Genomic DNA, 27,932 nt, shown 5'->3' on the forward strand with positions numbered 1-27,932 from the left:
ACGGGACGGCAGTCCTCACCTCTGAAGGCTTTTTGAATTGTCACGGAGACCAAACCTGAAACTCTTCCCTCTCTTTGGTATGAACCCTTGACAGAATTCTCAAGTAGTTCTTTTATGCTTATTAATATTGTTATCAGTAACAACAAGACCTCTCAAATTCAACTTTATGTTGGTTATCATTATCTCTTGCCTTAAAGCTCCTGACCCCCGCCACCCTTTAATTTTTGTAGTTCAGGCTGACTCCTATGGACTAGGTTTCTTCCTGACATCTCTGTTTCTTTCTTGCCCTCCCTGATTCCACTTCAAATTGAATGCATTTTATAAAAGGATGTCTAGGCACTTTGGCCATTCTCTTTCACTAGAAGTGAAATACTGGAACAAATTACATTCTAAGCAATTCTTAACTAAAAGTTAATATGAAATGTTGGCATATACACCAATATAAACATATTAAGCTTAAGACCATTTTCAAATGTAGTTAAAAGAAAATTACATCTTGTTCCTTCTACTAGAAATCTTAAAGGACATAATTCACCCTTGGAGTCACAATATAATTAGATTATATTTTATTAGACATTCTTTACAAATTTAAAATACTGCTATTTTTACATGCACAGGGGAAAATCAGCTTGGATTATTATATTTAGGCATTCGTTAAAATCATCCACAAAATAGAGACACTTTATTGTGTCATTTATCAACATACTTGATATGTATATCTAAAGTGCATTATGTTACAAAAAAATATAGAAATTCAGCAGCACCAAGATACATTTACAAAATAAATACATCAGTCGACAAAATAAATTATGGTAAATGTGATAATAATAATTGGATTAACCTTGGCAAAAAAAAAAATATTCACAATGACCAATGTGCAGTTTCATAGAGCAATGAGCGAGACCAACTGTTTTATTCCAATGCATTTACAGTATTTACAGACAATAAATATTTCTAATACTTTCCATATGTTCACTACTACAGAATCCTCCAATATGTGCTCTGAAGGCCTCTGCTGAAAATTTCAGTGCCTCCTGCAAAATGAAAGATAGGAAAAAAAGAGGAGAGAATACATTAATCCTTGTTATAAATGAAGAGGCATAAAACTAAGGTTATAATTTAAGGAACATGAAATTGCAGTGTGAAAGAAATTCAGGGGATTTCTTGAAACTCTCTCCTAGAGAAGTGCCTATGGGGTCCGCATGACTTTCCAGAACCTCTTCAGCAGACACAGTCACAGGGCCGATTCAGTGTGGTGCAAAAGCAAAGATGCTTGCATTTCTCATTATGCTCTGTCAGAAAAAGGAGATCTTGTAAGGATTTTCAAAGAGCTGCCAGCTGACACATTTGGGAAGAGAAGGGACAAATTTGAGAGTTTGGAAATATAGGGCTTGGGTGGGCAATTCATCATCAAATAACATCTCGCTTTGACCAGTGACAGATGACAGTGGGAGGGGGGAAATGCAAAGGTTACTTATTCTTCAGGTTGTTCTTATTTGGCCAGTCTCTGGCTCGGATAATAGAGGGTGGGTGAGGTTAGTGAAAGTGAGTGACTTTTGCAAAATCTTGAAAAGACAAATAGTCAAACAGCATGTTTGGCTGATGATATGGTGATAAACGTCTTATCTTTAACTGCTCCTAAATACCAACAAATGAAACTATTACTGTATTTTAGTTTCGGAAGCCAAAACGAAGTTAGAATTATTTGTCTCTCACTCTGCTGGTTTTTTGAATGGATATTAATTTAGGAATTGAGAATGCCTATTTCAAATTGGAAAATAAGTAAGAACAGATTGAAATTCAGATTGAAATGAACAGATTGATTAAAAATATAAAGTGATACTCTATCTCACTGTGCTTGTTTTATTAAACAGAATAAGGTACCCCTTGGGAGTGATGCCCTTCCAATCTTCTTAAACACTGTATCGACAAGTATTTTCAGATGGGTCAGCAGAGTTTCTGTACTTTTCTCTCCGCCTTGCTCTTCTCTGTGTGTAGTCTAGTTTAGTGAATATGTGTGAGTTTCTAGGGAAACAACTATGGAATGGAATTTGGTTGACTGTGCCATTGCACGAATTGCCAGAGTTGTGGGCAGAATTTTACATGGCAGACACACATGGGTGTGAGACCCACAGAGGAGCAGATTCTTGACAATTTAGGAATTTTATGTGCAGCTTGATGAAAGAAAAGCAAGTTGGGCATTAAGGATATTTAAAGACTTAAGGAACTGACCTCTCCTCTGGTGGTTTTGGTGGGAATGATGAAATAGCTCTTAATAGTAGAGAAAAGAGGAGTTTAATATTAACATTTTAACTGGTGAGTGGATGTAGATGGATTTTATGAATAAAACCAAAGAGATGACCACAAAAAATCAAGTTTTGTTTTGTTTTTACTGTAGTGATTTGAAAATATTTTTGTACTAAACGGTATTTAGTACATGAGTTTGAGTAGCACGAACAAGGGGGTAATGAATAGTATTTTGAAAAATTATTTCCTCTGAAGAAAAGAAAGAGAAAAGAACAAAGTTAAAGGGCCAAGGAAAAGATCTTTTTAGTATATTTCACCCTGCCCAGCTAGTTTACTTGTTATCCCCTCTCCTTTAACCAAGGCACATAATGGATAGAAAGTAAAGCATACAGTATGTGCTAAAAGTATATTGCATGTTTATTATGTGTATATGTTTAACAACACTTTACAGTCCTACATCTCCTGACTACTAAAAAGCATTTTGTTATTTATTTCTGAATCAAGATTTACCAAGGCAAAATATAATATCAATTAAATGAGACCTACTGGATATGGACAGCTTTGTAACATCAAAAATTCCAAAATTTAATGCTATATATTTCCCATCGAATGGTTCATGTGAAAGGAGATAATTTTAGCTCAGTAATTTGTTTTAAAAGATACTACTTATATCATAATAAAGTTCATGCTTGTCATCTTATCAGACCTCTCAGATAGTAACGTAACAATGTCCAAAGCTAAAAAGAAGACATTAATAAAAGATTGGTCTCTTATAAAACTTAAAAATAGTTATACTGAAAATATTTTATTTGGATTACAAAATTTGCATGTCCGCATATGTTCTCATTAATCCACTCCTAAATTTCCCCTCTTTTCCCTGCACCTCTCTGTTGGGATACAACGGGAGAGCGCCAACATTTGGCTGCCAAACACACAGTGCTTTCCATGAACGTCCCTCACAACCAGGGAGGAGAAAGGAGAAGTAGAAACATTCTATTTCTTTTCAGTCCTAGGCCTGGATTTGATTAGGTCATTGGCTAATTTTCACTAGACCTACTTTAACTTACGGGTAGCTTTGGGCACAAGAATTGATAAGTGCTTTTTTTCATGATTTATCCAGACACTTAGGAGCATTGCAAATTGTAAATGAATAAAATCCATACAGAAGTATTTATACTTCTGCTTTTATAACTCTAATACACATGTATATATATATGCATATCTATAAAAGACAATGGATAAAAATAGATTTTAGCATTTGTTATAAATATGCACAGATGTACAGTTAGGATCATTATCTTAAAATACACTGAAAATATGCAATAAGCCAAGAGTTAATAGGTTTGCTACCCATATAGTTCTGTTAGATCATTCACTGTGCTAAAGTTTTCTCTGGTTTCACTGCCCATTGATTACTGAAGCTGTACCTCTTTTCCAAAATAACTGCTATTTTATATGCTATTTAATGATGACTTTGTCAGTTCAATTCAAAGAGAGAACTGATGGTAAATAGATTCAGACTCTTCTTTACAACATCACTATGTAATTCTATCTCTACCAGAGTCAGTGGGAAGGGAGAAGTATCAGGGGACTCTTAAATAATGAGGTTGTTAGTTGCATGTGATGTGTTCTTGTGTTGTTTTCCTCTTTCTTTCAAACCCCATAGAAGTGCTGTACCAAGAAGTGAAAAAACAGAAAAAGGTCCTCAGTGGAAATGCATGTATAAAAAAGCAGTGCCAGTATAGCACGGGCCTAAGAATCAGGAAACAGGGAATTAAATCCCAGATCTACCTAACATCATCTATCTATGTAGCTGGTGCAATCAGAACTAGATGCAAAATGCCCTAAAATAACATTAAGTTGGAGGTATTGAGTTTTACTGTATGATAGTTATTTAACCCATGTAATCTCAGCTAATCTTCACTGACCTCCATGAAGTTGGTAATTATCTTCATTTTCCAGAACAGAAAAGTGAATCTTAGAAAGTCTTAAACTTGCCCAAGTTTAAGAATTTTAATACATTCAAACCCAAAATTTGGACCTAAACTGAGGATAAGCAAGCCATGTAAGCTGGAGGTTTTTTTTTTTTTTTCACATGGGCAAGCACGGGGAACTGAACCCGGGACTTCGGGCACGGCAGGCAAGCGTTCTTGCCTGCTGAGCCACAGTGGCCTGCCCTAAGCTGGAGGTTTTATTATCCTTTCTGCATTACTCTCTCTTCTGCATTACCCTAAAGAAAATATTTCCACTGGACAAACAGATGCATGAGAAAAACTTATATCCTTCCTAAGCCAATATTTAAAGATATCAAGAAACCACAATGGTTTTTCATCAACTGGTAGAAACCAGAGATAAACGTAAAAGTATGAATGGCTCAGAAATATTTACGATAAGACATGCTTCTGCAGTGTTTGTCTTTTATATCAAAGAAGAAGGTTTCTACATTCTCTCTTCTACATGCTCTCTTTAAAGCTTGCCAAGATTTGAGCATTAGGGAATAAATGCACTTCTCCAGCAAATGATGAAGATGGTCACTAGCTTCTGAAGATTATACAAGAAATTATTTCATAGAGTAGTCAAGAATTGGTGTTGGGGCATGGGGGGTGGTATGGAAAAAAGAGAAATAGATTGAAAAATTGTGGGTGGCAGAAGTGGGCAATGCTTTAAGGCAGACAGAATGCTGGGTCATCTTGGTTTTGTTAAGCGTTTACATTTTAGAACATTTGATAACAGAGAGTGAAAGGAGAAAACAAAATTAGGTTTATCTAAGCCAAGGCAGAAGGGAGGCGACAAGGCTCAGCTGAGAGCACCAAGCAAGGAGAGGCTGTGGGGCAGAGGAGCCAGTTACCGTAAATTGAGCTCCAGCGATGTTGTGGAGATGTCAGACAAGTGCCCTAGCTCACTCTCAGGTGCTCCAGACTTCCACCAGACAGATCGAGTTCGCCGCTTTTTCTTTTCCTGTTCCTTGCGCTTCCCAGGCTTGCCTTTCTTTTTCTTCCCGGGTGTCTTCAGTGGCTGCTCTTTGTATGTGTCCACCTTATTAGTCTCCTGAGTTAGGTATCTGCCCTCATCATCAGACCCAAATCGTACGGGATGGTTCTTTGTGTTGGGAGCAGGCTTCGAGTTTGGGGAAACCTCCGAGGTAGCTCTGATTTCCGCTGTGTGGATTTCTGCAATCAGATGGTGAAGAAAGAATCGTCGCCGTAGATCTTGAATGGATTTCCCCTTGTCATGAAGGAGCTGATGCTCAGACACTGCTCTTTTGCTATAAGAAAAAATATCAAGAGGGGAAGAAAACAATTACATTTTAGTTGATGGTAGCGACAACGCAGACATGAGCAAATTCCTCTGGTTTCTAGCTGGTCCAACACGGCACAGAGCGAGGAAGGGGTGGAGAACGGAAAGGCAGAGCTGGCAGTTAGGAGGCTCTAGCTCCGAGTCCGAATTCTTTCTCTTACTAGGTTTGTGTCCCTTGTTGGGAACATGAGTATTCCTGGGCATCAGGTGCTTCATTTGCAAACAAAACAAAACGAAACCAAAAACCGAAAAAAAAAGGAATGGGTCATATTCAGTGATTTCTATGTTCCCTCCAAATCTTATGTGTTATATCTCAGTTATGCTATTGGAAAGGGACAGAAACCATTGAGCTTCTCTTCACATTTTTTCAGAGTTCTGTTGGAAGTAAATCTGGAAATCCTAGTTCAGGAAATAAAAAGGATGTTGACTTTACTTATATAATCTCCAACCCTCCCAAACACACACACATACACACACACTTCTCCCATTAAGAAAATAGTAATAGTGAATCTCAAAAAGCAGCATACAGTAAGAGGAAAAGCAAATAAAGGCTGAAGAATGAAGTAAGCAGTGAAGCTGTCTAGAAAACTACCTAACAGACTGAATTTTAACATGATGATTGACAACAGACTACCAAAAACCTACATTTGAAGGCCAATGTCAGACAGAGAGAGACAGAAAGAGAAAGAATACATTTTTCTGTAAAGTAGGGGGTAGTTTCCTTAAAATGGCTTTATGTGTTTAAATTCAGATCATCCTATTTCTTCTTGTTTCAAGGTGGTGTTTTTGTTTTTTAGTTTTGAATTTCAGAGGGTATTATCCTTAGTACTTAATCGAGAAATTCACTTATCTACTTGTTCTCTTTGCCTTCAAAATAGCTCTAGGAACAAATATGAAGTGATTTTTCTATTTAAGCCTCACTCTGATGAAAGTACATTGAATAAGTACACACTTACTTCTCTGTCAATCCTTTTAGATGACATGCTGACTCTTGCTTAAATGCCCATCCATGTTTTCCCTTATTATTCGTTATATACATTATTAAGCATTTTTAAGGATTATGCAGATTAATTAGCTTGCCTTAACCCTACTTCTCCTAATTTCCTTTTCTACTACTGGAATAGCCCTCCAAACTGGCTCATGTTCAGAACTAGCTGAGGGTATTTTACAGGGCTATCTCCCACGTATTCTCCTTTTTGTTCCCTAATTATGAAAAAAAATAACATATGCAAAAATGCAATAAATTTCTAAACATACTGCAACAATTAGTTGTAAAAGAGATTTCAGAGTTTGGAATGGGCTACAGTTCCACAATTTTAGGTTTTTCTTCTAGCTGCTCCAAGACACTGGAGACTAAAAGAAATATCAATATAATGATTCAGCAGTCATACTCATTTGTTAAATCCTATCTTCTTTGTTATAACTCCTCCTTCTTCTTTGATCTTTCTCCCAATCTTTAGGGGTATTTAGGGTATGCCCATTCTAACTTTCTCCCATGTATTCTTACCTCCCTGTCTCAGTGGTGTCTGGGTTCCTTAATGCTTTGTACAACTTCATTAACCCCTCAGAGAAATGTGACAATAATAAATAACATTATTATCTCTACTTTATAGATTAGAAGAGTGAGGTTCAGAGAGATTAAATGATTCACTATTGGTCACACAACAAGAAAGTGGCAGAGCCAGGGCTCTGAAAACACTAGGTCTTCAGATTCTAAAAACAATATTGTTTTAGGGTGGTGCAAGGGTACTCAGTGGTAGAATTCTCTCTTGCTATGCGGGAGACCTGGGTTGGATTCCTGGAACCTGCCCACGCCTGTATATATATATATACAGTTTTGTCAACTTCTTCAGCCTTTTCTTCAACTGAAGCTGAAGCATCTTACTTGGAGGGAACAGGAAGGGCCGTGTATAAGGTACTGAGCCAGTGCCGGCAACCACACATTGGGCAAGTGGACAGCAGTTCACCACTTTCCTTGAAAACCAAACTTATGCTCCAAGCAGTCCATTTTCATCACCAAAACATGGAACTAAGGTTACCAGAGTTTAGCTATGACAAAGGGAATGAGATATTGTCTAGTTATACTGTGAGTCAAAAGGAGAGGGAGAAAGAGGTAAGGCTATTGCCATCATTACCAGAAACCCAGCTTCCTTCTAGCATTTTAGTATGTGGACTGACTTTAAGCCATGTAGCTTGTTCTAAAAAGACATTACTTAATGGAAAGGAATTTAACAGGAGCCTGGTTTAAATGAGCCGTGAATTCTCTTTTCCTTTTTGAAGGTGCCACATGTGACCAGATTAAAATTCACTTACTCTGTGGCAATATTTCGTATTCTGGAAATTTTTAATAATCTCCAAATTTGAGACTTTGGTACTAAGCACAATATACTTCTATTCTCTCATGACATTTTAAAGAATAGGACTGATATAATGTCATATTTCATAAGCATTACAGTTTAATAAGTATCTTTTAGCAAAATATCACATTAAAAAGTTCTTAACAGTAATCATTGATAGGATTGGGGCTTTTATTTCTTTCTCGATTCCTGGCAGATGTCCCTTCCCATTTATATTGCTCTCCAAATTTATAATACAGCCCATTCTAGCTTAACTCTAAGCCAAAACTTGTAATAGTTGGTCTGTTTTAATCAAGCCACCATGGCTTCTGCCCACCCTGCCTGGCAAACATGCCTCTGTCATCATGGCCAGCCTGTCAACTGTGAGTCACAGTGCCTTCCTAACTTAAGCCCTGTATTTTCCCAGGATGGTTCTCATCAGAAATGGAGGGATCATTCTATCCTTCCATTTTGTAAAAAGTCAACAATATGGCATGTGTTTGTCCAGTTTATATAACAGCACATTTCTTGTGAGGTGCAAAGCTTTCCTTATGCCTTTTAGGGGTAATTGTTGGTATATTAGAAAGCACACATTTTTTTTTAAAAAACTAAATTTAAAATGCTGTCAATTTACTGAGTATTTCCAAGACTTCTAAATTTAAGATATTGTAGAAAATGAACTTCTGATTAAGGAATTGGAGGAATAGTTGTATAATGGGATCTGTTATCATCAACAAGGAATAAGGTCTATCAATCCTTCAATATATTTCCAAAATATAAGACAGGACTGACAAGGATAAATGGATGGCAGATAAAAACTAGATATACATAAGTGGTCAGTAATAAACTTGACAGAGGAGGTTTTCTATATAGATAACTCTAATATTTAAGTTGGAAATATGGCTTCAATAACAGTATGCTACTCTATATTACACAGTACCACAGCTCATATTTATTACATACCTAAAGCACCAATACATTTATTACATACCTAAAGCATCAACGTGGAAAAATGACTATGCTGTGCTTCCTGATTTCCTTTCATTATTGTCAAGAGTAATGCAAAAATGTGAGGAAATGTTTAATGCAGATAATTCTAAATTTAGTCAGAACATAGCTCTTCCACTTTAAAGCAAAGTGACTCTCAAAGGAATTTTCAAGGAAGAAGATTAAGTTTCTTAAGCACCTGTCAAGGAACAGGGAACAAACAGGGTGATGGAGACTTTTTTTCCAGCACAGGAAGAAACAGCATGCCTGTGCTGATGCTAGGCTGCTAAGGAAGGACTTTGTGTTTGAGAAGAAAAGTTCTGTGGTACACGGAAGAGACAGGGTTAGGGTGTTAGAGTTAAGATGACTCACCAGAAGTCCCTTCCAACCCAAATGACTCAGTCGAAAGTTATGCTTTTCATTAAATGGAATCGACCCAGTCTGGTTCCCAAGCAAATCATCCAGTGATGTTTTAGGTTTCCGACTGTACTGGGGTTCCCTCTCTAGCTTAATATAGAGGTCGCCACCTGCGGAAAACCCTATCCACTTGAACAAGAAAGTCCATAGGCTTCACTTTCCAACCTCCAAATTACTCCTGCTGAAGCTCCATTAAGTAAAGTCTTTTGAATTAGCAAGTCAAAAAGACTCGCAACTTCTTATTTCCTCCTTTGCTTGATATAGCAACTGTTATTATTGTTCTTGTAGCAGTTTCCTCTCCTTTAAAAAATCTGTTTTCAAAGCAGTTCCCCTAATACTTGTTGTGAAGAGTAACTGGGGAGAAGTATGGCTTGACTATACGTTAAAATTTCTTTCAAGCTAGTTCAAGAAACTAGCTTGATTTAGCTTAATAGTAGACTGTTTTGTCTAGCACACAGAATTTACTGTTACTTGGCAGCAATGCAAAAATAATGACTTGTTTTTTAAAAACTCCATTTGGCTGTAATAACTTGATGGAACATCTTCATCTACTGATGATTTTTGCCTCTATGAAAAATCATGACTGTAATGTGATGATCTATTAGCCATTAACTACAAGAATGTTTCATGGTAGTTTGTCTGCTGAGTGTGAGCGTTTGACTGCACTATTATATTTCACCCACAAACAAAACTGTAACAGAGTTTCTGGCTGCTAAATGCTTCTTCATGTGTTTTTTTGCAAGGTGCAACAAAGAAAGAGTTAAAAATAGCTGTTAGGACAACTTAGCAGTATTTTATTTCATAACTGTGGATTTAATCATGGTTCATTTATTATTTATCAGAAAGAGAAAGCAACTACTTCTTAAACAGCATTAAAGAAAAAGTTGGCTATGTTCCAAGACAGTATTTCTTAGCCAAATAAATATAGCATTTAATGTGCTTTTAAAAATTCAGTCTTCGCCTGTATTTATCTATGACTAAAAAAAAAATTGAACTTAATACAAGTCTCAAAATGAGCAAAAGTCCAGAGATAATTTTCAGAAGTACATCAGTAAAATGTTGATTGGAGGAATACGATTCAGCTTTATCTTCAGTACAGTGCTCTACACAATTTGCTTTGGGAGATTCATAATAGATTTTCATTTTGGTGCCAAGGTTCAGACATGTCTAAAGTAATTTTACTTAAGGATTTTCTGCTCTAATAATAATAGACCAAGGGCACATGCAAAACAGTTACCTTTTTGCACAGCCTGGAGAATTTACAATGATACTCTATGAATCTGATTGTAAATATTAGATATTGCTATTTTTGTTGTTAGTATAACAATTACAAAAATGTCTCAATTCCTATTCCAGAGTCAAACTCTTCTTAGTTCTTCAACTTTAGAGTGTTCTAGAACACTGAACTGAGTTTGCAGTTTAAGACCATCCAAAAACTGTATCACAATACTGATGTTAAGATAATGTTACATATTGCTCTAAACCACTCTTCCAGCTTTTCAATTAAAGGGCACCCCGATGCTTCTCCGTGTGTGTGGATGTATGTTTATGCTGAAGTCAAAATTAAGCTTAAAAGAACCAGCAATTGAAAATACCAAATTAAAAGTTTTCAGTCTACAATGCAAATATTAGACATATATTAAAGAACCATTAGAAATAATTTCAAGAAAAATTTCCACATCTAAAATTGAGCACTCTAGTGTTGCTGAACTGCATCAATACTAACACTGAAATAGTGCCACTGCAAAGTTGTCACTACTTTATTATATAATAATGTGCCTTCATTATGTAATATGGTGCCATTTATGTGCTTAAAATTATGTCATTCATAATAAAATTAGATGTCAGCCTTTTGCTTTTCACACACAAACTGCCACATTTCAGTATGCCCACAAGTGCACACACACATATGTCCCCTAAGACTCCTCAGCTTCTTCCTAGTTATCTAACTCTCTTGTAACCCGCAGAGTTTCAAAATCTTCCCAGGTTCTGAAAGTAACCGTTTTCTTTCACTAGGGGCAGAGGATCTTTGCTTAGAGGAGATTCTGTAAAACGCTCCCTCTTACCGAAACCCATTTATAACTTATCTCCCGCCTGTCTGTCCCTGAGGTTCAACCAGTTTTCCCCGGCAGTCGGAGGACTCGGCCTTCCGCAGGTAGCCTGATCACTAGCTATCTAACCCGGGCGGGGAGCATCTGTGACCGTTGCGGGCCCCGGGCAGCGCCCCGCCTGGCAGCCGCTCTCACTGGCCTCAGCCGTCACCCGGCGCCCCCGGGAGGACAGAGCACTCACAGTCGGCGGCCGAGCCCCTCCACCGAGCGCCCGCAGGAGGGCACCGAGTAGCTCAGCAGGAACACCGCGACGCCCCACTGTTGAACCAGCCTCCGCAGCATCGTATCCGATTCTCGCTCTCTGGACCTGCAACAGAGTGGAAAAGAGCCCGAAATGTCAGTCTGGACTGTCCATCTCCCTGCAGTCCCCTCCGACCCCTTTTAGTCTGCTCTCAAATAGCCTCTTCAACACCAAGGGGGATCTCTCACATTGCAAATAGTAAAACAAAACACACACACACTTTCTCTGAAGACTATCTCAGCACTTACTTATTTAGGAACCAGATACTCCAGTTGTGCTTTTTCCAAAACACACAGGCAAAAGGGACCCCCCCCCCCCCAAAAAAAGAAAAATCAGAGGCGCTTCCTCCGAAATAATAGCGAAAATGAAATGGTTTTATATATGCATCGAGGTTGAGTAGTGTTTTTATACGTCTCCAGTAGCAGTGTCTAATTAGGCCAGCGGCTCTCGTGGGTTCGGGAAGCAGGGCTACCTCCCTTCTAAAAGAAGAGAAAGCCTTCCTCCCTGTCCCTCCGAAGTCAGCTTCTTTGCGAATCAGGCCGTTTGGTTCCAGAGCCACTTGTAGCGAGACCCATATATATATCCATAGCTGTCTATCTACCTCCTCTGGTGGGCTGGTTGTTTCCGGAAAGTTGATTCCACACACCCTGAGAACAAGTTTCAAGTGCGTGTGTCTTCGATCGGGAGGGCCAGGTGGCAGTGAGGGCGGGTTAACAGCGGCGCAGAGGGGCGGCGGCAGCCCCGCTTCACGGGCGGGGAGGCATGCCTGCCCGGCGGCGCAGGTTGGAGGCGAGGTGAAAGCTGAGCAGAGGAATATTCACACGCTCGGAGGCAAACCTGCCGGAAAAGTGAGCGAGTCGCAAAGAGGTGGCGCCCTAGGAACGCGCTGGGGGCGAGCGGGGGACGGGGGCGGCGACGCGCGGCCGGAGCTCGCGGAGGGGCGCGGGGAACCCGAAATGCGCGCGAGCCGCACCGCCCCCCGCCCCCCGCCCCCGTCTTCCCCGGCGCTGCCCCCGGCCCGCCGGGCCCCACCCCGGAGCGCGGGCCCCGCAGCTCAGTCCCCCGGGTCGGGGGCGTAGGCGGATCCGCTCGCTTTCGCCCTGCGCCGCCCGCCGCGGATCCGGGAGTCGGGGTCCCGGAGGGCTCGCGTGACGGTCCCCCTCGAGTCACAGCAGCCGCTCCGGGTGGGCGGGCTGGCGAGAGGAGCCAAGAAGGGGAGCGCGGGCTCTTCCGAGCCTCGGCAGGGAGGTCGCGGGCCATTGGCCTGTGGCTTTAAGGAACCCTAAGCTCGCTGGGGAGCTCGGGGCGCGTGATGGAAACCCTTTCTCTGGTTCTTTACTGGGACGAGTTAAGTGGGGAGCATCTGCCAGGGACGGGGAGATCTTTCGCTTAGAAGAACAAAAACGGATTCAGACTTCAGATCGGGATAGGATTTCTTGCTGTCTCAGAGACCAGCTGGGGACATCTGGAGCCCATCCAAGAAAACCCGAGCAGAAGATGAAGACCTTTTGAACTGCTGAAGGATGACGCTCCTGGGTCAAGCACACGGTTCTTTTCGCACACCGGCAGCAGTCTCACCTACCCTAACTCCAGATCCCCTACTCTCTCGCCACTTCCCTCCAACCCCCTGGTACAAATTTTAGGATGAGTGAGCTGAACGGCTGCTTCTGCCCACAGATGCAGCGGAACAATCTCTGTACGTTGCTCTGCCCAGGAGAGACTACGAAAGCAGAGGGCTCTTCCCAAAGCCGTTGGGCTGGAAGAAAAACTGCTCTGAATTACTGGGCAGTATCATTTATAAAAGGATTGCAGCGGATGTGGGCATTCGCCCAATGGGCCTCCTCTATCTTTCTGAAATGAACGCGGATGGTTGGGAAGCATTCAAGGGATATTTATCTTCTAGACAGGCTATGCTGTTGGTAGGTTTTACAACCCTCTGGAAGGCTAGCGTGAGGTGATTCAGGGGTCTGACCTTTATCAAGCCTGGCTTTCCGATTTAGGAACCACACCATTTTACCAAGGATGGGTGAAATAGCGCCCTCTCACCGACCCGCGCTCCTCTCCGCTCCTCTCGCGTTAACAACAGTTAATGTTTGATGCTTGGTTTTGTTCGAGGCACCCCTTTTCAGAAGCTCCCTCACTTGATGGCTTTAAACTCTATACTTAAAAACAAAACAGGACTTGCTTTCCACACTACCCCCCCCCCCCAAAATGTTTGGGAATTTCCACAACTTCCCTTGAATGTTTAAGAATTTCTAAATGTTAGACCTGTTTTCATGGCATGAAAGAAATAGCAGTAAGAAATATCAACCTTTGAACCTCTAACACTTTCTGATTTATAATAAATTCTTTCCAAAAAAGATGCAGGAGACTTAATGTAATCTTTAGATCTGGGGGAAATCTGTAAAAAGTAAATCACAAACAAGCTATTTAATACTTGCAAGATGTTTCACATTAAAATGATAATATTTGCTTCCATAATAAAAAAATCCAAGGCTACTTAGCCAAGTTTTAAACTACTCAGGCTTTAAAAAGTCAACCCTCTCCCAATAAAAGGTTAAAAACAAAATTCACATTGAAAATATTAAATCACTTATGCTGTAAATAAATTCATTATACTCCCAGAACATTATAAACGAAAGACTGGCTTCAATAAACTGCTTTGATTTATGTTGCTTTTTCTACTTAAACAAAATTGACCCCTTTCTCCTTCCCGCCTTTCTTCCCCCCCCCCCCCCCACTCTTTTCTGGTGTTAATGGTAAAACATCTATCAAGTATTTTTAGAATTTCCTCTCCTCCACGAAAAGAAAAAATATATAGACACAGGAAAAATAAATAGTCTTTATATACTTGAAATATGGAAATTTCCTCTTAATTTATTACCTCACCTTTTTCTTGATTTAGTCTTCTCTCTGCCCTTCTGGCCAAAAGAGGGAGATCTTTTCAGCAGTCTCTTCCTGAAATAATTATTTTTTGTTCTTTAGAAAAGTAACATTAAATCTTAAATGAATTTAAAACTTCCTGTAAGGAGCCCTTTATGCTTTCACCAAAGGTAATTATTAGAAAGCAGGCACCTCATCTAAGCTGCCCTGCTTATTACCCACAGTAGAAAGTCTGAAATTTGTCTCATTATATACCTAGGCCCTGTCTCTTTGGAAAAGAATATTTTCTGACATCATCTAGCTCCCAATATAGCTGAGTAACCTCTACAGTAATGTTGAGGACACATGACTGCAAATGAGGCATGTTAGGAGGTTGCCTTTTTTTTTTGTGAGGCTGAGGCTTAGGAAAAGAACCAGTGCCAATAAAGAATCTGAATGTTTTGCTAGGCCTTGTTATCCTCATGAATGCACCTAGCAAATAGGATGTTTTGAAGGCCTGCCTTTAATCTGAAGTGTTTTCAAGTGCAGAATTTGGCATTGTGAGATCTACACCTACACAAATACGTAGCCCACAGGCAAGTCCCAGACTTCCATCTTCCAACCCCCATTGGCAGTGTTTTATCCCAATTTTTAAAAGAGGTTTTCTATATTTCTGAATGTAGTTTTAAATTCATGTTTGACTAACCAGCTGACATATCTCCAGGGCTATCTCCTCTTGGAATTTACAAAAAAATAAAGTAGTGTTTATGTTTAGCTTCTTTGTCTTTCTTCTTTCTTGCTTCCTCAGTCCAAACAACAAGCCAATAAATAATAGTACAAACCAAAAAAAGTGCCTAGTGCACCTGGGCTCAGAAATTTCCTTGTCTTATTCCCAGTAGGCATCCAGATTTAACATTTGCCAATCTGTTGCTCCAAGCTTTTCTTTGAAATCCCATGAAAGCATGCTGTTTGTCACAACAAACATTATGTATGAATTATTTTATACTCATGGATAATTCAATTACAATTTAAAGAAGGTCATTAAAAAGTTCTATAAAATCAAACAACTAAATCCATCCCTTCTCTTCTCTGACCTTTTTCTGTTTGCATAGACAAGTTTGCATAACCAGTTCAAATAATCATTTGGTTCCATTCCAAGAGGGTTCTACTCACTTGCCCATACTGAGACTTGAGAAATGGCTATTGCCAGCTGACCTCAAGGTAGCAAAAGAGAAAAGGAAATGTAATACCTTTAAATTCCAAGTAGAATTAGAAAAGGGCAGGTTTCATTATTAAATCTCTTTGTAGTTAGATAAGAATTAAAACTCAAACAGAGGCTTCTCCTCTGGGAAGAGATGGCTGGCGACATCTGAAGGAACTGCCTCAGGGTACAGAGCCTAGCTATGCATCAGGCTGACTGGATAGCTCCCTTGAAAAAGTGGCCTTAACCCATCCTCACCTGTCCCTCCTTCCTGGCCAAACAGCTTTCCCAGGCACCAGACGTGAGGCTAATTTCCCGGGAGGAGTTCAAGCCAACATGCAATGAAACAATCATTAAGGAATGGGATCTCTTGGGACCAATTCTCTAAAATGAGTGCTTGTGCACTTTCCAAACCAATAACCATAAAAACACTTCTGCAGAAGAGTCTTCTCCCCAGGGATGGGCGTAGGGATCGTGGAAAGAAAGAAAGCGAGAAAAAAATGTGTAGTGTCCGAATCCTGATCTCTTGGACCGGTGCCTACCCCACGCCCTTGGCTAGACCAAATCCTTGGCTCTTTCTAAGTAGGAAGCTCTGAGCTGGTAGGAGAGCACAGGGAGTTCCAAGTCCCACCTGGCTCATCCTACAATCCTCCAACCTGTAATTTATGTCGGGTAGCCCCACAGAGGCTTCTTGGCCGCCGCCCGGCTGCCCTATGATGGGTGGGAATCGTCCCTTCATTTCCGGCCGGAGCCGCCTGGTAGGCGCTGCTGGGGAGAGTCGCTGGGACCTGGGAAGCCGTGTACCTCTCTAACACCTTTCTCCGCCGCTGCAAATCTGGCCAATCTCGTTAAGGCTGCACCTGGACTAGAGTGTCCATCCTCTCAGGCAGAAAGGCATCCAGACACCCACACTGAAGGCGCTCAGTCTGCTTGGCTTTGAGCTCATGATTACGGTGTCTTCCGGCCCTGACTTCCCCCTTCCTGGGGAAGTCCGAAAAAAAGGTCCCAGGAGGCATCAAGCGTGAAAGTTTCGCCCGCGCTTTTTGGGGTCTCCTGGCCTAGCTTTTGCGCGCGGGTAGCTGCAAGGGGAGGCCCGTGTCCCTTAAAGCAGGATCCCGGGTCTTGGAAGAGGCGGGGAGCGGGAGTGGAGGGGCGACGGGATGATCTTTATTAGCTCCCCACCTCCCGCGACAGACGTGGGTCTCTGATTGCAGAGATGATCCCTAGGGAGGACCCGGGCTTGGCTGACCGGGATCTTAGGCTTTTTTGGAACTTCAGAGGCGAGTAGCCCCTTGGCAAGACTTAGCTGAGCTCCCTGGGTTCACCTTGGCGGTCCCCCTAAAAATCCGGCCTCCTGGTTGCGGCACAGAATCCGTTTTGCCTGAAGCGTTGGAATTGCAGCCTTCTCGCTCCTCCCCATCCCGCCCCTTTAGGTACAAGCATTCAGACCCTGGGACCGTTAGAGTGCCTGCCCAGTCCCCCCGTTTCTTCAGCAGGGGCCCCGCAAACGCTGCAGGAGAGCGGAAGCTCTGGGAACATCAAGTCCCCGTCCCGTCCCGAGGCCAGGGTCCAAAGGAGCGAGAGAATTTCCTCCAAGTTGGGCCCTCCCTCCCTTCTCCCTCCAGGTCAATTTATGACTCAAACCTGAGATAAGCCCCAAAGCATATGGTGATGATATATTCCCGGTGGGAGTGGAAGGGGGTGGGGGGAGGGGGGGCAGACATTCCACCACCACCCCCAACTTCCAGGTCCAGGGCTGGGTGCAAGTAGGGGTGTGGAGGGACGACTCCCCTCCTTCCAGAGGCCCGAGACTCACTCTCTCCCTCCTCACCTCCCCCGCGCCAGGGAAGCTTGGCTTCTGGAGCCCTGGGATCAGTCTGTTTTATTTCGTTTAACACGATCCGTAAAGCCAAGGTTTGGGCGGGCGCAGTGAGAGACGAGGAGAGGAAATGAAGGGACGTGGCACGAAGCTGTCTTTGTCAACTCTCTCCGTCTGATTCTTAGAATCCGGAGGCACCTTAAAGGACTTATTTGAGGGCAAGAAGAGGAGTATTAACTCCCGAAACTTGCTTTGTCTATATATAGCAACTCAGTGGTTGCAGTTGGCGATCGCAGGGGGTGCAGACTGTGGAACACAGGGCATTTCTCCAGGGCATACAAATCAACCTCGCTGGTGGCTCCTATGGAGTTTGTAAACGGCGCGGAGCTGGCTGGAGGAAGCCTGTGAGCTGTCCATGGTGGTTAAGACTCCTTGACCGGCGTGCTCAGGCTGTCCTGGTGAGGCGAAGACCCCCACCCCCACCCCACCTCACCCTCAGGCACTGTGACACCCTCGCACCCGAGTCTCCCAATGACTGAGCCCCTGTGCGCCGGGCATGAGACTAGATGTGTTCTTTTGCACAACTCCGGGATGCGCAATTGCACAGAGGCAGAATTCCAGAGATAATGTGGAAAAGAACTCTTGAGTCTAAACAGGGGGTTTCCTTTTAGTTGCCCTTCCTGAGAGTCTATTTCACGTGCTTAATTTAAGATATGTTTGCCCACCTCCACAACCTCCCTCTTCTCCCTTTTAAAATGTTCTGTTCTTTAAAAAGCTACAAGCAAGTTGATAAACTCGATATGCTTCTCAAGTTTCTTAAAAGCATCCACGAACTGACCATTGCATTTGCACCTTGCGCTATGCTATGGTAATGTGCACAACATCCGCTTCTATGGCGTGGGCAAGCTGCTGTTGGGAGTTGCCAGGTGTCTCAGGGTTTTTGGTCAGTTCTTTTCCTAGGCAGGGTCCTTTGCAGTTTATTATTGTTTGGAGGAACAACATCTTCATTATACACGAGAGCCCTGGGAATAGTGTCTGTCTGATTGCCACTTTTCTTTTAGCAAAGCAAGAAGCAAAGAAATTGCCGGAGTGGGGTGGGAGAGGGTGGGGGGTGGGAGGGTCGTACTTGTAGGTTTGTTCTGAGACACAATTCTGCCCGGTTGTCGTGACATATTCTTATGAAGAAATGCTTATGAACTTAAGCTCTTATATGTGTTCAAGGCAAAGGATGTTTTGCCCTTTTAATTCTCACTATATTTTACTTTTTTATCTTTTAATTTCCCCTGGTAATCATTACTTATCTCTACTAGAGATTCCAAGTCTCCAACTGAATAACGAATTCCCCTATATACAAAAAAAAACAAAACAAAACCCTGAAATATTCTAAATATTTATAAATCTAATTTGTGTTCTGTGCCTTTATTTATGAGGGTATTTAATTACCATCCTGTGCATAAAGGAACTTTTTATTTGTTTTCATATAAGACATAAGATTGGAGAACATCATTGTTTGCTGTTTTTATACTTTGTGTGTGTGTGAATTTGTGTTTATAAACAACTTCCAGAATGCCTGATGTAAAATAGAACTATTATGATTTAATAATTTTAGTAGCTTTTCTCTCTGTCCCCCTCAATTTCTGGCTCTATAATATTTTTTAAGTGGAAGAAAATGGAATATCTCTGTAAATTCATCTAAAAATATTTTCCCAAGTCAATAAAATTGATATAAAACATTTTACTTTCCCTGACTCTGGATATTTTAAAAAATAATTGAACAAGGTTTGCATGTGTACCCATTTCCTTGAAAAGTATAAAACAAACCCTGAAAAAGATTTTATTATTAATTTGCAACTTAGAAGTTTAGTTTTGTTCTATAAATTCTTTGGCATCAGCCTTCCCCTCTTAATCTCTTTAGCCTCGTTTCTATGAAAGAATAAAGATAAAATGGTAGTGAGGCATATAAACAGATTTCATTCTTTTATATGTTATCTGCTCATATAGTTTAGGGAAAGTTTCTCTCTCTCTCTCTTTCTCCCTCTCTGTAATGTAATATTTGCCTCTCTTCATAGTGAAACCAATTGAGAATTTTCCCTCTAAAGTTCAGTCTAATTCTATTCAGTTTATTAAAAAAAATTGTTTCCCCGGTGTCTTTTTTATTAGTTTTTTTAAGGTCTCATCTTTTTATCCATTTAAATCAATAAATTTTTTGGGGGAAAGTATTAGAACTTTGTACCAGCTCTCTGTTAGAGTTGTAAAATTGTTTTTGGGCTTTCAAAAGGCAAGCATTCAATTGGTATAATTGTCTATGAGCTTTTAAAAAAACTTCATCAGTCCCTTGCTTGTGTTCTGCTCACCTTCACAATATCCCCAAAATTGCCATGAGTCCAGAGTAGGTCTTTTGAAGATATTTGAGGATTCAAATTGAATTGCAGTTCTTTCTACCTGCCTCCTCATTTTTGAGGAATAAAAGCATATTTTATTATTTTAGATGTGTTTTCCAACATTCTTGTATAAAGTTCTTTGATCTGCTGCTGGGAATCTTTTGTAAAGCATAATTTTTAAAAACTGTGGCGGATTTGGTGGGCATCCTGTATCTTATTAAGTTTTAGAAATCTTTCTTTCCCTAATGTCTAGTGCATGGTATTATATTATATGCTCCCTTGAAGATTTTTTTTCCTTCATTTTGTTTGTGCTTCACTTCCCAGAAACTGGTAAATGAGGGGAAAATTGTGGACTTCTGATGCATCAGAATATATGAGATCAGCTATTATGTGGGAGTGTTATGCTAAGAAATTTAAAATGACCTTTACAGAATTCTGTCGCACTTTACTCTTTTAGTTCTCATCTTGCTAAGCTGTTACTTGTATGGAACTTTCAAGGTACATTTAATAGTTAAAAAAAAAAAAAGAAGTTTCTTTTTGTGGAAAGGATAAATTTTTTTTTGTCCTAAAAACACATTCTTTGCTGTTCTTAATAGGCAAAAGTGTGCATGTCTATAGTAGTTAAATTGTTCTTCAAAAGACCTGTGATAGCCTCAAATGGAGCGGGAACTCAAAGGTGGTTGATATGGTTCCCAAAACCCACATTTTTAAAAGAGTTTCATTGTCGAGGTACAACAGAGTGTACTTTTGAGTCTGTAATACACAGTCTGGACAACATAACCACATATTTCCCTCATCTTGCTCCAACCCTGGTGTGGTAAAACAAAAAAGACACTGGATCAAGGGGAATTTGGGTATTTGCAGGGAAAGAAGAATAAGCTCAATGAATACAGATCTTTAACATCCTCCCTGGGCTTCTAAACATTTGGGAAACTTGCTTGTTTGCTAAGTAGTGCAAAGTGTCTCCAGGTCTATCACTGGAGTTGTTGACATCACTAATGATTTCATCCAGAGCCTGAAAGAAGGTACTTGTATTCCCTGTGGCATAGGCAGGCCAAGTTCATGTCCAAACTCTAATAACTTGAGTGGATTTTAGCTAAAAAGTCTGTTGGTCTTCTTGTTGCACACCCAAAACTTGAAAGCCAAATATTATATTAGGCTATGATACTTCCCAGCCTTGAGGAGACTGACACATCCTAAATATATAAGCAGCCACTATTACCTAAAGGTGAATTATATTCTGGTGAGAGATTCATTGCTCCTAGGTCAAATCGGGAGAAACGAAAATAATAGAATACCCCCCTACCACCTCCATTAAACACACAGCAAACTACTTAAAGATCAATATTCCCACTCAAACCGTATACACAATTTTTTTCTGGTCCCATCTTATACTGTGAGGTTAATGGCAATCCTTGAACATTAATTACAAAACTGAAAAGACTTCAATAAGCTTTCTGCTAAAAATAAACCAGGAGGCAGAGTAGTGCCCTGGATTCATGATTGCTTACATCTGGTTTCTATTTCTGAGCATTTCATTTGGTTCTCAGAGAGTTCATTCACAGTATTCAGAGGTCCGGTTTCCTGTTCTCCAATGGGAGAAGTTGTCTTGATGACCCATATATTTTTCATCTGAATGCTGCACTTTTTTTTACATTAAGAGATGTGGAAAGGGAGAATGAAAAATACATCATGTCTAATCCAAGCAAGTCAACCTGAACAACGTCTTTCAGCGCTTGACTTATTCAGAATCCAGGGGCAAATAACAGTGAAGTCACTCTGTCTTAGGCCCTTGTAGAATGAAGTAGGAAAGAAAAAAAAAAAAAGAAAATAGAAGGGAGGAAAGATTGAAGAAAAAAGAAGGGAAGGGAGGAATGGAAGAAATAAGAAATCAGGGAGGGACTTCTCTGTCAATAAGAACCCCCATACCATCACACCTTCCCATTGCCAGTAGGATATAGGAAGGCATTTTCCTTTCTTACCATATTAATGTCTAGACCTCTTTCAAAGACTCAGATGAGCTGTATTGGCTGCAGGTTAAAAACTATCTCTTGAATTCCTTCACATGCTTAGGGAGGGAGAGGTAGGGGGTCATAGGAGCCTTAGTCTCTACTGGTCTGGATTTACGCAGATGATCCATACTCTAGATTATAACCCATTCTATCTAATATCCTTTTCACCACCTAACACTTCCCAGTTGTTCTCCTCTGCGCAAGCTACACCGTGTCTCTATTTTGAAATTGTACTTCTCTCTGAAGTCCTTCCTAGCTGACACCCCAAAGTCTCACAGACTCTACCTTTTATCCTACCACACGATCTTCCTAAATTCCCTTCCTGCTGATGTCCCAGAAATCAAGAGTCTATCCACATTCTATAATAATAATCACAGATGGTGCTATTCACATTGCATAATAAGAATTATAGATATTTTTGAATGCCTGTACCTAGCAATGTGATAACTGCAAAACAGTATATTTCATTCACAATAATGTGCTGAGTTATTTATCCCAACTAGGATAAATAATCCTAGAACTGGGATTTAAACTCAGTTTTATCTGACACTACACTACCTTCCTGTCTTAGGCAGGTTCTAGCCATTACATCTCTTATCCATTGATTGGCTAGGGTTGACTTGTCCCTGGAAACCAAACCATGGGATGCTCTAACTCTGCAGAGCAAAAATTTAGTAAACAGGAATTTAAAAGTGTGAATTTAAAATAAAAAAAAGTATACTCTTCTCTGCTGATTGCATTGTCTTATTACCATGCTACCAGGAATAGTCTGAGAATCAGCTTTATCTGATGGCATTATATCAGTATTTATTGAGAGTCTATTTTATGCTAAATTTTACTCTTAAAACTTTAAAGAAAGCCACATGCATTGGATTATTGTTTCTGTGCCTAGAGAGGAGTCTTATCAAGACTTTTTGTTCAGAATCTCATTTGGGCCTGCCTATCTTGGCTTTTGTTATAAGATATATTCTTAAAAAGTCATGAAAGTATAAATTATGTGTGAATCTTTTGAAAAACTGCAATAATATACTTTTGTTTAAGTTATTGATCACCTATTATGTCTGAGCCCTATGAAAAAATAAAAACCAGACACCATGACTTTATTTCTACCTTTACTGCTTGGGTCATTTTCATTATCATTTTAATTTAAGATACTTTAAATCCTTTTTGGAAGTTGGCAGGTACAGAAAGAAAACCAAGATGTGAGGTTGAGATAGGATGTCAGGGCCATTCAGAGAGACCACAAATTCTGTTCATTTCCCAAGCTAAAGCTTGGGAATTAAAAGGATGTGCAGAGAAATGAAAATAGGACTTGTATTTGATGGCAAACCTAACAGAATAGTCTCTGTTATCAGGTGATGATTTTTTACCACACCCTAGTAAGGAGACTTGCTAATGGAAAAGACTGGCTTTTGTCCTTTAGGTGGTACCGGCAGAGCTGAATCATTAATCAACCATAGCCTTACATATGTTGAACTTGTCTTTTTTTTTTCTTACAGTGAGCAAATGCATTTTATTGTCATGGCAAATAAGGTGGATAGAATAGAATCATACCTGAGTCAGTTCCCCACTCCTTTCTCTGACCACCACATTCAATTGTATAAGAGTGCCTATGAATCATTTTCAGTGATTTCTAAAAACCACATTTTTCCCCTCAAGTAACCTGTGGTAACTGTAATTTAAGTGCTACATTTTCCTTACATAGCCCTGAGACATACCTCTCCACCTCAACATGGACTTACAAGCTTGAGACATTTGCTACGTTGATTCAGAAGAATGCAGAATTCTATTAAAAACCTAAAGTAAACGTGGTCTACAAATCGTATCTCTCATGATGCTATGTATTACTGTCCCACTGGAGCCTCAGACATCTGTGAATTTGTGAAACCTTATTATTAAGTTCTTTTTCAATCCTGTCAAGAAAGGCCATTGCATAGCCCAACAGGTTAAAATCTAAAATGTAGGCAACATTGCGTGGCCTATTTCAAACATGTTATTGGATAGGACTTGAAAATCATAGTTGCTGTCTTGTTTAGTCATCATAGATCTTGGCTTAGAGCTCTCAACAGGAAGAGCATTTGAATGGGGCCTATCTTTGGTTTTAATAGAAGCTGTTGGAACAATAACATTTGGCAACATTTTAGGCAGCGGGCCAAGGGTAGTGGAGACTACTTTCATCTTGAAATCTGGCAATGATAGAGCAGCATGACCTTCAATATTGCTTTAAAAAAAGGACATCAGGCAGCCCTATATTTAGCAAGGTGCCACATCTTTGATTTGGAGGACAAAGCCCAAATAATTAAGGCTTTAGTGAACATACAAATAGTTAAAGTCAGGGAAAAGTTGAGTGCTTTAACAACCTTGGTGGGAGAATATTCCCTCTTATCACCCAGCCAACCTCCAGCACATTGCGCTTTCCTAGTCTCCTTGTGGTTATGGCTCATTCATTAGGTTTCACCAAGTGCCCCCCAAAGGAGTACCATCATTGTTATCTTAGATTGAGCTGAAGGAAAACAGACAGTAAGGCAAAACCACAGGCTCCAAATGAGGAAGGAGTACCTAAATTGCAACTTCTTGGCCTCCAATTTTCACTACATTTGTTTAGACAAAAAGGGCTATATTTATCTTTTGTCATGAATGTATATTGGCAAGGTAGGCAATGGAAAGAAAGAGTTGAAGACAGATTTTAGTCCTGACTCTTCCTTTTACCAGCTAGTTTCATAGCCTTAGAAAGGGCATAGAACTTCTCAAAGTCTTAGTTTATTAATCTATGCAAAGGGGCTAGCAATAGCCTATATTTAACAGGGCTGTTGTAATGATCAAATGAAATAATACAGGTAAAGCTGCTTTATAAGGTGTAAAGCTCTACTGAAATATTTAATTAAATGCATATTTTTACATTTCACCATTATTCTTTAGAAACATATGCATTTTAACCTGAATTACTCCATACTAATTCTTTTAGATTGGCATTTGATAACACATTGAGACGTTAGATAATGAAAACAAACTTAGATTTAAGGTGTTGTTTTTTTTTCTGGCATTTTTCTCTCCCAATATTTTCCTTCCTCTATCTGAAAAATAGTAGAATTGTGTAAGTCTGTTCAGGAAATACTGTCCTCCCTGAGTCTCAGCGTGAGTACCATGCTGAATATCTTTTAAATGGGGGATAGCTAATTGATTTGTAACAGGGCTTTGTCTTTTTCAATAGCTGCTATTATCTTAGCATCTTTGTTTGGACAGCCATTTCAGCTGTGGTTATTACAATCCCTGTGGCATTCCGTGAGTCAGTAATGTTCAGTTTGGGGGGAGAGTCAGTCTGACCCCTTGGGTAACCATGGTATCTAAAGAGTTAGACATAACAACAAGCTTCGAAGTTGGGGTCAGGATAGAGAGATAAGACTTGAAAGTCAACGAACAAGAACCAAAGGGTATGAGTCAGTCCATTCCACAAATACATTGGGCCACAGAGAAAGGTGTGGGAGGAGGGATGGAGGGCCACTTTTCAAATGGGAAAGTTAAGGAGACAGGATAGTAAAAGAGAAGGGGGGGCATGGATCTCAAATTGTTTAAGGAACATCATTTAAATTTACTACCTTTGTGTACATCTATCCAAACATCTTGAAGTTTTGACTTTTCCTCCTGGGAAATGTTTCAGCCCACTCATTCTTTGGAAAGAAGAAAAGAGATTGGCCTTTGCAAAGTCTGCATTTCTCCAGATAGTGCTTCTCTGATTTGGAGACTGTAGTTTTTTCTATAAAAGCCCACACCAGAATCATAAAAATCACTAGCATTCCAGTTTGACACTTCCGGCTTTCTGAGTGATATTTGTTGTTGGAGTTGGGGAGAAGAAAGTGTCCTAAAGCGTAAGGGCCTTGGTTAATGCAAATAGGTTGGATGTGAACTGTACCTATCTCAGGAACTTAACTCAAGATGGCATAAATGTTTATGTATGCCTAGAAAGAATACATGAAATTAATAATTCAATTTGCTATTTGTTTATTGAACTGAGTATCTACTGTATGAGGCTAACCCTATAGGACATGTAAATAGGAAGCTCCATAGAAGATAAAATGTGAAAAAGATGTAGTTTCTTACCTTTAGGGATTAAAGACTTGTGGGTGTGGGAATTGGGCCTATATAAAGTAATTAAGCTTTTTATCTTATTTCTCCTCCATCAAAGAGAGAACTTGAATAAGAATAATTGAACATAGGCAGTGTCATTTCTCCAATAATAAAGAAAGAACGGGTAAAAGCCTCTTTGTGATGGCGCTGATGGAGCAGAAAGAAGTCCAATGTTCTACGGCACAGTAGGACTTGTTGCTAAAAACAGGTCTGTCAATACGAATGGTCTTTTAGCAATTACGATTAGGGTGCACCAGCCCTAAGAAAAATTGAAATTCTGGAGTACGTACTGTTGGTTACTTAACAACTATACATCCTATTTAGGCATTCACCCTTCTGTGTGGCTGTGTTCTTGGGGAGGTCATGCCCCAGCCTCGACCCACAGCCCTGGAGGTGGGTCCCAACTGGTCATAGTGCTCCTTTGTCTTTGCTAGTGATTGGTTAGATAGAGCCATGTGACCCGATTCTAGTCAATAAGTCTTTATTACTGTGAAAAAAACATACATACAAAAAAGCAATAAATTTCAGAGCATATCACAGTAATTAGTTATATAACAGATTTCAAAGTTTGGTATGGGTTACAGTTCCACAATCTTAGGGTTTTCCTTCTAGCTTCTCTAAGACATTAGGAACTAAAACAAATATCAGTATTATGATTCAGCAGTCATACTCATTTTTTACATCCTATTTTCTCTATTATAACTCTATCTTTTCCTTTGATCTTTTTCCCAATCTTTAGGGGTTTTTGGGCTATGCTCTTTTTAACTTTCACATGTTGGAAAGGGTTGTTGATAATATGGGATGGGGGATGGAACTAGTTGATGTTCTAGAGAGACTGGGCCCTCTGGGTTTCAGGGCTTATCTGGCCTAGGAACCCATCTGGAGGTTGTAGGTCTCTGGAAAGTTACCCTAGTGCATGAAACCTTTGTAGAATCTTATATATTGCCCTAGGTGTTCATTAGGATTGGTTGGAAAGGTTTTAATTGGGGTTTAACAAACCATGATAAATAGCAATGCCTAGCTGAAGCTTGCATAAGAATAGCCTCCAAGTAATCTCTCAGCTCTATTTTAAATCTCTCAGCTATTGATGCTCTATTTGTTACAATTCTTTTCCCCTTTTTGGACAGGAAGGCATTGTCAATCCCACAGTGCCAGAGCCAGACTCATCACTGGGACTCATATGCCACATTGCCAGGGAGACTTTCACCCCTGGATGTCATGTCCCATGTACAGAGGAGGGTAATGATTTTACTTGCTGAGTTGGGCTTAGAGAGAGAGAGAGAAGCCATGTCTGAACAACAAAAAGGTTTTCTGGAAGGAGCTCTTAGATATAATTATAGGTAGGCTTAGTTTCTCCACTTCATAAATAAGCTTCACAAGAGCAAGCCTCAAGATTAAGGGCTTGGCCTATTGACTTGGGAGTCCCTGATGTTTGAGACAGTATCAGGGTTTCCTCAGGGGTAAGGTTTTTGATGAATTTCCTTGGAGAGGCTGGCTGGCTAAAGTAGAGGCGAACATTCTTTCTTCTGACTGCTGAAGTCACCACTTCTTTTACGGCCTTCAACTGATTGGATGAGAGGTCTCTCATTGTTGAAGACACTCTCCTTAGTTGATTGTAGTTGTACACAGTCACAGATGCAATCAATTTACTGATGATTTAAGTCCACGAAATGTCCTTGCAGTAATGGTTAGGCCAGTGCTTGCTAGACCAGACACTGGACACCATTACTTGGCCAAGCTGATGCCTGAAACCTAACCATCACACATGGTTAAGAAGACTTTGCTATGAGAACTATTAATTGTATTTATTAAGCCATTTTGAGTTAAGCTTTCTGCTACTTTCATCTAAGAAATATTCTAAAGGATACAGTTACTGAGTGAGAGAACCAAAGGACC

The 27,932-nt window shown here is 40.2% G+C and overlaps 1 protein-coding gene across 3 annotated transcripts; it reads right to left on the reverse strand.

The window, feature by feature from the left end:
• Nucleotides 1–574: 574 nt before the first annotated feature.
• PTHLH (parathyroid hormone like hormone) lies at nucleotides 575–14,727 on the reverse strand. Of its 3 annotated transcripts, none has more exons than XM_077167950.1 (4): nucleotides 14,526–14,727; nucleotides 11,577–11,702; nucleotides 5,096–5,512; nucleotides 575–1,034 (listed from the first exon to the last, which is right to left on the reverse strand). In XM_077167950.1, exons 2-4 carry the CDS (start codon nucleotides 11,675–11,677, stop codon nucleotides 1,025–1,027), a joined length of 528 nt encoding a protein of 175 aa, XP_077024065.1. In that variant the 5' UTR covers nucleotides 11,678–11,702; nucleotides 14,526–14,727; the 3' UTR covers nucleotides 575–1,024. The 3 variants fall into 3 exon arrangements, with proteins under 3 accessions (XP_077024065.1, XP_077024066.1, XP_077024064.1); XM_077167951.1 differs by lacking the exon at nucleotides 14,526–14,727 and adding an exon at nucleotides 11,885–12,437; XM_077167949.1 differs by lacking the exon at nucleotides 14,526–14,727 and adding an exon at nucleotides 12,238–12,343.
• Nucleotides 14,728–27,932: the final 13,205 nt, after the last annotated feature.

The sequence above is a fragment of the Tamandua tetradactyla genome, chromosome 7 (genome assembly GCF_023851605.1).
Source record: "Tamandua tetradactyla isolate mTamTet1 chromosome 7, mTamTet1.pri, whole genome shotgun sequence".
NCBI classification, from domain to species: domain Eukaryota; kingdom Metazoa; phylum Chordata; class Mammalia; order Pilosa; family Myrmecophagidae; genus Tamandua; species Tamandua tetradactyla.

What these genes read in the sequence shown, in the direction of transcription:
- PTHLH (XM_077167950.1), bottom strand. Translation starts at nt 11,677, where the DNA reads ATGCTGCGGAGGCTGGTTCAACAGTGGGGCGTCGCGGTGTTCCTGCTG. An exon ending in GAGGGGCTCGGCCGCCGACT is followed by an intron (nt 5,513 to 11,576) that starts GTGAGTGCTCTG and finishes TTTTTCTTATAG; the next exon opens with CAAAAGAGCAGTGTCTGAGC.